General features: G+C 49.3%; 1 protein-coding gene across 3 annotated transcripts in view; it reads left to right on the top strand.

The window, feature by feature from the left end:
* The first annotated feature begins 2,361 nt into the window (after nt 1-2,361).
* Nucleotides 2,362-11,921, top strand: part of TBX20 (T-box transcription factor 20) — a 111,939-nt gene continuing 102,379 nt past the window's right edge. The window contains exons 1-4 of one of the 3 annotated variants that reach the window (XM_048075502.2): nt 2,362-2,694; nt 3,992-4,226; nt 5,469-5,633; nt 10,731-10,839. In XM_048075502.2, the coding sequence (XP_047931459.2) occupies nt 2,568-2,694; nt 3,992-4,226; nt 5,469-5,633; nt 10,731-10,839 (636 nt within the window). In that variant the 5' untranslated portion in view covers nt 2,362-2,567. Of the gene's footprint in view, nt 2,695-2,791; nt 3,144-3,991; nt 4,227-5,468; nt 5,634-10,730; nt 10,840-11,921 lie in introns of those variants that run through there. The other 2 variants (XM_066991185.1, XM_066991186.1) reach the window with 2 other exon arrangements.

Here is an 11,921-nt window from a genome sequence, read left to right as displayed (position 1 = left end):
GGTCTTAATAGAGCCTTTCTCTTTCCGCCGGCGGATTTGCATCTGGGAGATACCTAATGGGCTTAAAATGCCTGGCATTTTGCTCCGGTAAGCCCCCTTCTCGGGGCGGGTGACATTGGGATGTTTTTGCCCTGAGATGGGATCGCGGTTACCTGGGCATCCGCGGCTTCTTTCGTTGGGGGCATGGCGAGAAGCGGCGCTGGCAAAGGGCTTGCTGCGGGGCCAGGGGGAGAAGAGCCGGGGCGAGTCCTGCGGGGGGAGCCCCGCATGCAGCACGCTCGGGGGGCGAAGGAGGAGGCAGAGGGTGAGCCGGGAGCTGCCAGTGCCGCTGAGCCGGGCGGTCCCGCAGAGATCGCGCTCTTGCGACGGTGGCCGAGGGAATAAACCGCGTTTTTTTACCCGGAACGAGCTGTTTGCATGGAAATGAAAAGGGAAAAAGAAAAAGAAAAAAAAAAAGAAAAAAGAGGAAAAGAAAAAGAAAAAAGGGAAAAGGAAAAAGGAAACCCAAGCATCAATAAGCAGGAACTGCCTGAAGCGGTGCCGGGCGGGTGCGTGCGGATTTCTGCTCCCCGTGGCTCCTTCTCGCCGGGATTTTGGGAAGGGAGAAGGGAAAGGGCCGGGAGGAAGCGGTGCTAATCGTACCGACGGGCTGAGGTTGCCGCTTTTGCTTTCCAGGGATGAGGGAGACCTTTCGGGGGGGGGGGGGGGGGGCTCCCCAAAACCCGCCGGTGGAAGCAAGATCTCGCCCTGGTGAAAACCCCTCACTAGGCGGGCGCAGAGAGGTGTGCAGTGACCTCCCGCTGTTTTGGCGTTGCTTTGGGGCTTTTTTTGTTTTGTTTTGTTTGTTTGTTTGCTTTTCCAGAACAAACGCAAAGGAGGGGGAAAAAAGGAAAAAAAAGTGCTTCCAAGAGACGGGACGCAACAGAGGGCGAGGGGCAGCGAAATGGCTCTGCCGTGCCAAGCTGCCAAACACCTGCATTTGCTGCGGAGAAAAGCAGCTTCCGCAATTAGGGCCAAGCAGCACCTCAATTAATGGGGTTCGCAGAGGGCTTGTACCTCGACCCCCTCGCGACCCCGGATCCCCGCGTGTCCCTGATCGTCCCTGGCCGGGAGGGGGTGCCGGAGCCGAGCCCCTTGGGCTGCCCACGGGAGGGGGTCGGGGGTCGGGGGTATGTTCTGCACGTCCCGACCAGGCTCATTTCCCTATCGGAGGCGGAGCGAGGGCAAAAGCAAGAAAATTAAAGTTCTCGTGGGGCAGAGGGAAAGCTTGCCCGAGGAAAAATAGCCGCTTTCTCTCCCTCGTGGATGGCCCTCGTTTAAAATAAAACAAAACGAAGCCCCCCCGCGGGTTTTACTTGTAGGGTCCAAGCGGGGACCCGCCAGCCCCCCGGCCGGCCCTGTCCCAGGAGGGGGGGAAAGGCAGACTTCTGGCGTTTCTTTGTCGGGTGCTTGGCTGCGGGTTAGTGGGAGAACCCAAGGGCAATGGGGCATCGCCCCGGCGGGCTGATGCGCACCCTCTCGTGCCTTCCTCGGCAGCCCGGAGGGACGGGACCCCCGCGACCCCCGCCCGGGAGACGCCGGGCTGCTGGAGGGTGCCTTTCTTTTTTCTTTTTGGGGGGTTATTTTTTATGAAATGGGTACGGGTGCCCCGCTTGCTGCAGGATATCGCTACAGCCAGCTAATTTCTCCGGGAACCGGGCAGGCTTCTCGCTCCTTTCGGAGCGCTGAGTGCAGCTGCAATCCCGGGCTGAACCCGAGGAGCTGCTCCTCCGTGCTCCCAATTTAAGGACAGAATTTGGGGGAACCAGAGCCGCGGAGACCCGCCGTGCCCCAGTACCCCAAAACCCCTCAGGTCTGCTCCCTTTGGAGCTGGGGGAGCACTTTGGGGACAAATTCTCGCCTGCTCTTGGGTCGTTTTAGAGGGCAAACCTTTTCAGACCTCTTATTCGAAGCACTTTAGTTAAATTCCCCGGTTTTTTTTTTGTTTGTTTGTTTTTTTGGTTGTTGGGTTTCTGTCGTTATTTGCGGGTGGATGCTTACAGGACGCGTTTAAAGGAGCACCGGGCTGCGGTGCGGGAAAACCAAAGTCAAGTGCGGGGGCTGGCAGCGGGGAGCGGGGCTGGCTCCCCCCGGGGGGCCTGCCGCCCCCTGCCCACCCCACGGCGAGGCGGGCAGAGCCTAGCCTTCCCTTCCCTTCCCTTCCCTTCCCTTCCCTTCCCTTCCCTTCCCTTCCCTTCCCTTCCCTTCCCTTCCCTTCCCTTCCCTTCCCTTCCCTTCCCTTCCCTTCCCTTCCCTTCCCTTCCCTTCCCTTCCCTTCCCCTCCCCTCCCTGCTCTTCTTCTTCTTCCTCCTCCTCCTCCTCCTCCTCCTCCTCCGCCCCCAGCTCCGCGGCCGCGGCCCTTGACGTGTCCCGGCGCCGATTGGCCGCCGCCCGATAGGATCTCGGCGGCCCCCGCGTTAAGGCGGGGGAGAGCGGGGCCGGGGGCGCATAGAGCCACTGCTGCTGCGACGAGGGGACACGAGGGGACACGAGGGGACCCGACGGAGCCACCCGGCCGGCCGCGGGCCATGGAGTACACGGCGCCCCCCAAGCCGCAGCTCTCCTCGCGGGCCAACGCCTTCTCCATCGCAGCCCTCATGGCGAGCGGCAGCCCCAAGGAGAAGGAGCCGGCCGAGAGCACCATCAAGCCGCTGGGTGAGCGAGCGGGGCCGGGAGCAGGTGGGGAGCAGGCTGCGGAGCCCCCCATCCTGCCTGTGGGAGCCCCCTCCCCGCGGCCGGCAGCCCGGACCCCCCTTCCCAAAGCTCCGGCAGCCCCGGGACGTTGTCCCAGCGCCCCCAGCCCTGCTGCCCCCTGCTGAAGCCCCCCTCCGCCCGAAAAGCGACCCACCGGCTCCGCGGGTTGTTCATCAGCCCCCGCAGCTCGTACACTAACCCCCCAAGGTAGCCGCGGTCCTCCTCGCTGCTACGAAACAGGGCTCTCCCACGTTTACTGCAAATAACTCACGCTTTTAAAAAGCCAGGTAGGAGGGACGCCGGCGCTGTGCCCGGCTGCACAAAACTTGCTGCTCGGTGTAGGCTCGGGGAGGCACTTTTAGGCTGTAACATCCTGGAGGATTTTTACGGTAACTCCTCGCGCTTTTCGGGTAAGCGATTCGGCTTCTATTCTGTTTTCCTATTTCTATTTTTTTCCTATTTTCTCTTTAAAAAAAGTTAGCATCTCCTCTCTCCTCCAATTTCTGCGGCTTGTGGTCCTTGCACGCATCCAAGAGTTCGCAGAAAACTACAAAAAAAAAAAAAAAAAGCACCAACTTTTCAGGGAGCCAATGCCCAAGCTCACTTTCGGGCTTGAAGGAAGTTAGGAAAAGCAAATCTCTACGTGCCCGCTCCCCCTCACCACCTCGCTCGATAGACTTCGCATATTCCGGGGATGCATTGCAAACTTTTTTCTTTCGTCTAGGCGACAGTGTAGGCCGGACATATTATAGTCTGCCTGTTTGACATATTTGCACGGTCTCGCGTTAAACGTGGCTACTTTTGCTCTTTTCTTTTCTCTCTCTCTCTCTTTTTTTTTGAAAACGCTCGTTTAGTTACTTTTTGAAATAAAAACCAAACTAAATTCCCGCGCTATTCAATTAGAAACCCAAGCGAAACCAGTGCCTGTATCTCGGCTACTATAAACTGGAGATTTGGGCAAAAATATTAAATTTTTGCGCGGCCGTCTGCGGAGCCGCCTCCCCCCAGCTCCCTGCAGTACTGCCCGGCTCCCCGCGGCGGGCTCTTCCCAGCTGGTTTCTGGGGGGTGGGTGGATGGATGGATGCGGGGCTGGGGGACATCTCCCCAAATCACCACCCCAGTTTTAATCAGGAGCGCGGCTGTGCGGGGTCGCAGGGGACCCAGCCGAGCCATAAACGGCTGGTGGGAAAGAGCTCCTTGTCGGCATCCCCCGCTGAACGCCCTCCCTCTCCATCTCTTCCCCCCCGACCCCCGCAGAGCAATTCGTTGAGAAATCCTCCTGCGCCCAGCCTCTGAGCGACCTGTCCAGCCTGGACCCCCACGGGGATTTCAGCAGCAGCCCTTCGTCCCTGTGCACCGAGCCCCTCATCCCCACCACACCCATCATCCCCAGCGAGGAGATGGCCAAAATCTCCTGCAGTCTGGAGACCAAGGAGCTGTGGGACAAGTTCCACGAGCTGGGCACCGAGATGATCATCACCAAGTCAGGGAGGTAAGGCTGGGCGAGCCCCCGGTCGGCTTTCCGAAAACGGCGTTGCAGGGGGGGAAAGCCGAGAAAAAGAAATTATTTTTTTTAAAATAGTAATAGTGCGGGGGCGGAGAGGGGCAGGAAAAAGAACGAAGCACCCCAAAGCCCGGTTTTGGTGGTGGATCAGGGGGGTGAAAGCGGTCGGCTCGACCCTGCGCCCGGCGTTTTGTGCGGTGCGGTGCGGTGCCGCCGACCCCTCGGCAGGGACCAACCGGCTCCTGGGCGAGCTGAGAGCAAACTGGGGGTTCCCGGCGCCCGGGCAGAGGTTTGGGTTTGCCCAGATTTTTCAGGAACGCAGCCCGGGGCGGGCAGCAGCAGCGCCGAGGAGAAAAACTCCGCTGTGCGGACACGGGAAATGCGCGGTGGAGGAGAAAGCCCTTCGGGTCTTTCCCCCTTTTCTCGTTTGCAAGAGATGTGCGAAAGATTCCCAGACAAATTTCTCGGCAGCTCAAACCGTTCGGTTTCTCCAGCAAGGCTTTTTGGGGCTGCGGCAGCCAAACGCCGTCTGGAGGAGCCGGGCGGCTTGTCGGGTTTTGTAAGCCCTGAAGTTCCTTGTTCCGAAAGTACTTTCTGAGGATTTTTCTAACTAGCCGGATCCGACAGTATTCGAAAAAAAAAAAAACCCACGAATAAGATCGGCAGTTTGAAGCTCGATTTTTAAAGCTGTTTAAAGTTGTTTAGCCTTAGTTCTGGTTTACGGCAAAACATTATGCTTTAAGAAATCTGAATTTCGTCAAAATTTAAGTGCCGAAGGGAAAGCTTTGTTTTGAAAATGCCTCTCAGAAATATTGTGAGCTGGCTAAAAGAAGGTGCATCTAAAATTAGTGAGAATATTAATTGAAAGATTTCTCTAGCCCTAGTATATGTCTCATAAAAAAAATCAAAATCAGCTTTTCTTTGGTGCAACAGTTTTTTGAAGTCTTTGTGTGCTGATATCTAACAGGCAAAAATACATTTCTCCTTTCCTTTTCCACTTTCACCATTTTTCCTTTTGCTTCAAAGAAATCGTTTTGATTTCAAGCTGCTCTTTCTGTGTATATTACAGAGACTGAGGATGTGATTTCTGTCACGCTGAAGCAGAATCAATAGATGCTTTCATTTTTTCCAGGTGGTTTAAATAGAACTCTTATTTGTAGCAGTTTTCTGAAGCCCTCTTATCTCTGTTCTCCTTCCACGTATTTATTTTGTGATTTGCCTTTATTTCAGGAGAATGTTTCCCACGATCAGGGTTTCTTTCTCAGGAGTGGATCCTGAAGCCAAGTACATTGTGCTAATGGATATAGTTCCTGTGGACAATAAAAGATATAGATATGCCTACCACAGGTCTTCCTGGTTAGTGGCTGGAAAAGCTGACCCTCCACTCCCTGCAAGGTTTGTAGATTTTAAAGCTGGTCTTTCTTTTCTTCTCTTTACTTTTTTTTTTTTCTTTCAAGGAATACCTGCTATTATTCTTTCCATGCTGCTTGCAAACAGTGCTCTGAGAGCTTGAGTCTGTGTCCAACAAATTTGATTGCAAAACTCTGGTTAATTTCTGTGCTGCAGAGTCGGGCCTCATCTCTGCTTGAGGTTTGATTTATACTGAATATTCAAAGGCATACAGGATTTGGCTAAAGGCTCTTTTATGTACGTATGTATTTTTAAATGAAATTTGCCTCAAAAAAAAAAATAAAAAAAAGAAAACCAAACACACACACATTGATTTGTCTCTTGGTTCTGCCCTCCCTGATGCATTTTGACCTCATATAATTTAAAGCAACCCAAATCCAAGCAGAAATACTATGCTATAGTGCAGCACTGTTTATGCTTAAATTATATTATTTCTTGGAAAATGTATCCAATGTTTAGTAACCAATAATTTGATTCTTGCTTTTAGTCATCTCTTATACAACAGGCAAGGTATGGATCAGTTCTACAGCACAGAGGGTTTTTTTGTTGAGGAACCGTGAAATTTTCTGAGACCTTAGGGAGGGGAAAAGAAAAACCCCAACAACTAAGCTTGTTTTCTAGACAGAAACACCTTTTCTACACAGGAAGAAAATGCTGTAGAAAACTCATTTCCCAGATCATTCCCTTGCTGTCATTAATGACTGACTCCTTTCGGCGTAGGGAAGCGGAGGCTTGCAGCACCAGGCTGCACGGCAGGAGGGCACTTCAGCGCAGACCCCCACTTCATCACGCTCAGCACAGCACTTCAATACGTACTTAAGTCCCCAAGCCCAGTAAGACCGAAGCACATGTCTCACGGCTTTGCTGAGTCAGAGCTGGAGATATGGAAATAAAGTGGATGCCTCTCTGGCTTCTGGAGTGCGGAGAGCTCAGCACAGGCACACAGATCAGCTCCAGGTGGCTTAGCCCGGGGTTAAGATCTTGCTTATTACAGAGACAGAAATTAGAAGTAAGAGAAGGAATGGCAGCATGGTTTATTTTTATTTTTATGTGTGATTGCAGGAACCAAATCCTGCATGTTTCCTCAGAGAAACAGCTCTACTGAAATCTTGCTGACTGCTGATCTCTGGAAGGCGGCTCAGGGAAGTAAACAGAAAGTGCATGCATAGAAGCTGTTATTAAAGACAGCAACCTAGGAGTTATGTCGGCTTTGTTTTCGTGGCCAAAAACTTCGTCTTGCGATGTGGTTGACGTCTAAGGGCTTCATTTGAAGTATTATAATGGACACTGATCAAACCCCAAAGAGTATAGATGGATCCTGTTCTGGTGTGTTATAAATTACAGTCAAAATGAGTCAGCATCAAAAGAGAAAATAAGGGAAGGAGAGAAATAGTTTCGGGGCAGGGTCATCCCTTTAGTATTTGTCTGTTCAAGTGCTTTTTTGGGGTACGCTTAGTAAGGCTGCTAATCCACACACTGCCTGGCATAGAATAATTCAGTGGAGAAATATTTCCAAGAACGTAAGACAAGAGATTGATCCTTTGAAATAACTAGCAACTGCCCTACTAGCTGCTGTGGAGCTGGGGTCAAACCTTATTGGAATTGAATATTAATTATCACTGTGCTGTGGTAGCTCTGTAAGTTCCCTGTTGGGTCAGTGCCCCTCTGTGCAAATGTGTATCTCTGCTGTGTATCCCCTTTCATTTTCAGGATGCTTAGCCAAAAGACTATTGATCATGACACAGGCAGGGATTATTTTTTCTCTGTATGAATTACACTTACATAGGTGTATATGCACTTTCTGCCTCTTACATTATTTGGTAAGAAAAGGTTGTCAAGAGGTAGAGCGCACCAGTGTTTGCGATACTGGTGTTGCTTCTGGAGTGTTAATGCCTCTTTTGAGGTGGGAGGCCTTGATCCTCCTCAAGTATCTTGAAAGGGGTTTGGTCCTTCTCCAGCATCAGGAGCCCTTTGTGCGGTTATCGCTCACACTCTCTTCTCTGCATGCTTAGTGCCTGGCTGGTGGGACCGAGGTGCTTCCTCCCCACGCGCATCGCTGCCGGCATCCACATAGGCACAACGGCGTCTGTGGAATTATCCAGGAGTCACATTTTGCATGGGTGTAAGACTTTGCAGGATCAAACCCGTTAGCTGCTTTGCTCTTTCTATTATACAAATAACTTTCAACGCCAAGACAACTTTTCTCGAAATTAAAAAGTATTCTGTGATTCTGTTTGAAAGATTAGCCCTTTAGGGAACTCACTGCAAAAAGCAGTTTTATCCCTGTCTTCCTGCTGTCAACATTTCGGACAAGTTTATGTTGCAACGAACACTCAAATAAAAATACTTTTCAGAGAGTCTTTTGTAAATCTTCTAAAGTGCTATCTGGAAATAGAATTCCTATGTGATATTTTATGTTTGTTCTTCCAAATTACTAAGGCTGTAAGAAAAAAATGTCAGTTTAATAAGTTTCAGCATGTACCTTTATTCACTCTTCTTCCTTTTTTACCTCCTTTCTTTCACTCACAATTTTTTTTAATTTTTTTTCCTCCCCACTTTATTTGGCTACAGTAGCCTGCTTGTAATCATTTATTTAATGAAATGGCAGTGTTTGGATGCTTACAGAGCACTATAAGGAGGAAAGTTTTAAAAAGTATTACGTTTTGAAAATTATCTATTAAGGTAGTTAAAAGAAGTGTACTTAGCAGCTTTAGGACTTGTAGGACCAGGCCAGCTGTTAAACTAAACAGGAGGAGAGCGATGCAGCGTTCCAAAACTTGCAAGAGGGAAGCTGTACCCAAACCTGGGCTATATCATGAAACACGAAATAGCACGGACCAAATTCACATCCAAATATGGCTCCTAAAGCCTTTGTGGATTCGAGTGAGCAACCCTTTGCATCTGGCTGGCTGTAGGCAGCAGAGCTGGTGCTTGCTTCTGGGGTTGTTTCATGTGTGGTACTGGAATGTGCATGTTTATTTCTCTGCTCCAGTCTCATCAGCTTCTTCTGCTTGGGAGGGCAATAGATTCAGTTTTGCACCCTTTTCTCCAGGGTGCTGGAGATCAAGCTGTAGGAGAAGTGCACAGGGAGTTGTACTTAGCCAGGTAGAATCACCTTTCACAGTGGGCAGGCAGCATATCAATACAGAAAGGCAAGGTCTATTAATACATTTATGTAACCAATATTCAGGTGCCAGTCTTTCAGTGACTTTCCTGTTAGCTTGCTGCCAGTATCCAGGCAATTTGTAATTTGAAAGCTGTGCCAAGCATTAACTGCATATGGTGTAAAACAATTGTGCTCAGTTTTAGACAAATGAAGATCTTTACTCACTCCCCAAGTGCATATTTGAAATAGTTTGGCTTTTTGGTCCCAATTAGCCAAACCTTGCTGAGCCTGACACTCTGTGATCACAGTAAACAGTATTAGCTATCCAGACATTCAAAATTAGGAGTCAGGCTCCAAAAAAAAAAATCACAAGGCTGGCTGAAAAGCTTCAGAGGCTGGAAGCAATACAGCTAGGATTGTTTTTTCTTTGCCTTCAGTAATTTGAGGCTTTAAAAATTCAAGTTTTTACAGTTTTCAACAGGAAGGCAAAGTTGATTTTCACGAAAGCTCTTAGGTTTTCAGATGCATCATAATTTTTCATGAGCCTTGCACTATAATTGAGGGAGTCAGTAGCAGTGAGGTTCCCTATATGTTAGGATCCCTGGCACAGCATCCCTCCTGTGGATGCAGCTGTACCAGCCAAGCTGTGCTTTGGATCAATAGAAGGAAAATGTCCTGCCCATCTGAAGTGAGCCATGCTGGTAAAACTTCCGTATCATTAGCAGGACTGTGGCTTGGGGATTCTGCTGGCAGAAACAACAAGCCCAGGATCAAATCTCTTTCCTCTTTGAGCAACGGAGCTGTGCTCCTGAGGGACTTTAGCTGGGCCGTGCCTCGATTAGGGACCAGTGTGGTCTATCAGAGAGTTACGCCTCATCTTCTAGCGGTTTTTCCATTCTTCTTTTGCCTAACCAAAATCATACTTCAATGAAAAAAAAACAAATAAATTCTCTCTCTAACCCAGCATCTCAGCACTGCCCCACTGCCTGATGGAAGAAATCTCTCAGTGTGGCCAAATACATCACCCGGAGAGAGGGAGCCAGGCTCTCAGCGGATGGTAATGCACACCAACAGAAGCAGAACGAGTCTAGTTTGCTCTAGCTGGAACTCTACTTCAGTGCTTAATTCACGATCTTGAAAGCACATTTGAGTTATATAATTTTCAGCAATATGTTATTCCTATAAAAACATTGTTCTTAAATAGCCCAGTACTTTGTAATTAGTCTAGTCATAGTGTATATATCATTCTATCTACATGTCTTCCAAGCTTCCTTTTCTTCTGCTTAATTTCCCAGGTTGTGGGTTGCTAATTACGGAGCTGCAATTAATTTTTTCATGTCAGACCACTGTGCTGGACTGCAGCCTTCCACCTCTTATAAACACACGTCACCACAGCCAACGTGTGATCGAGTGCAGGTTAAAATCATTATCACGGCTTAATGTTACATATAAAGAAAAATGCATTTTTATCTGCATTCCCCCATTATCTCTCTAATGACACCATGTTTTTTCTCTCGGAGCTGTAGTCATTGTTATTTTAAGTGCTTGTTAGTACAGCTGTGGGGAAGGACATGATCAATTTTTCATTTGGGAAAAGACACAACAGTGAATGTTAGTTAATGTATCCATTTTAGATAACTAGATAAAATAATAGCTATGGCTAGAGAGCAATCGAGCACTTGGACACAGAATTCTTCATTATGTTCCAGTGAATTAAACAAGTCAAGTCGTCTGCTTTACTGTCTTTCATTAATGGCCATATTTCAGGCGTTCATTCATTTGGGGAGACGGCATGTTTCTTTTTCGACTAACAGGCCTATATTATCCAGAGCTCTCAGGAAATCCACTGCTGTGAAACCATTGCACATCCCGAGAGCAAAATCTTATGGGCTTCGCCACCTTGTGTGGAGGTGGTGCCTGCCCTCCAGCCGTGGGGTGAAGTTTTGATGTGCCGGCCTTTTCCCTGTGTCCTTCAGGCTGTACGTGCACCCAGACTCACCGTTCACGGGCGAGCAATTGCTGAAGCAGATGGTGTCATTCGAAAAAGTGAAGCTCACGAACAACGAGCTGGATCAGCACGGCCACGTGAGTAGCACTCCTGGTGGGAAAGGGTCAAGAGAAATCACAATCTGCTGTCACATCCAGCGGGGAAAGGCTCAGGGTGGAGTCGAGCATCAAAGGGAGGGAGAGGAGGGAGGGGGGGTGAGCTTTGTGTTGTGCTTCTGCCTTCGCTTTGCTGTGACTAGGCAGCATGCTTTGCCACACACACTGGCTAGCAGGCTCGCATGCTTTTCCCTGTGTGCTTGGAAGCTCCTTCTCATTGCAGGCCACCTATTAGGGTTGGGCTCTTTGACTTCCAGACTCAACACAGAGTGGGCATGGAGTCAGCAGAAAAGTCTAATGGGACACCACAGCAAGGGCTATGGGACTATAAAAAACGTGCCTAAGCAGCCCTTGAAATAACAGAGGGATGTCAGAAAGTCAAAGTGCAACAGGGTGGGCTTGGGCCCCTGCAGGAAACTGGTCCCAGCTCTCGCTGGTACCAAGCTGGTGTCACAAGCCCCGGGGCTGGAGGCTGGTAAACGGGCTTGCAGGCTGAGGACGGGAGAGTTAAAAAGAAAGAGCGTAACTGCAGGGTCTGTAAATGAGGTGTCATGAAGGGAGGGCTCATTTTGAGCTCTGAAGTGTGGCGGGGGGGTAACTAACCTGTAAAGCAGAGTAATTATGATATATGCGGTGTCAGCAAGCCCTCCCATAGCGGGCTGCTTATTGCTTTTTCTGGCTGTTTGAGGCAGTGGCTGTTTGCCTAAGCTAGGTTCGGTGCAAAAGCTTCTCATCTGAGAGGGAATTTTTGCTCATTTCAGGACATAAAAATTGAACCATAGCCATTTTCATTTAAAATACCTCCTAGTAATAAACAGATAGTAAGAAAGAGAGAGAGAAAGAAAGAGAGAGAGAAAGAAAGAGAGAAAGAAAGAGAGAGAAAAAGAAAAAGAGAAAGAAAGAAAGGAAAGAAGGAAGGAAAAAGGAAGGAAAGAAAGAGAAAAAAGGAGAAAGAGAAAGCAAGCTCAAACTAGATGTCTATGTGCTATTCTTTTGTAAAGGTCTGTCTACGGATACATTTTTCTTGAATCCAGTTCCCACAACTGCTCCCTTCCTGACTAGCA

The sequence above is a fragment of the Anser cygnoides genome, chromosome 2 (genome assembly GCF_040182565.1).
Source record: "Anser cygnoides isolate HZ-2024a breed goose chromosome 2, Taihu_goose_T2T_genome, whole genome shotgun sequence".
Lineage (NCBI taxonomy): Eukaryota > Metazoa > Chordata > Aves > Anseriformes > Anatidae > Anser > Anser cygnoides.
Note: the sequence above shows the minus strand (reverse complement) of the source record. Positions and strands in the feature narration are given on the sequence as shown.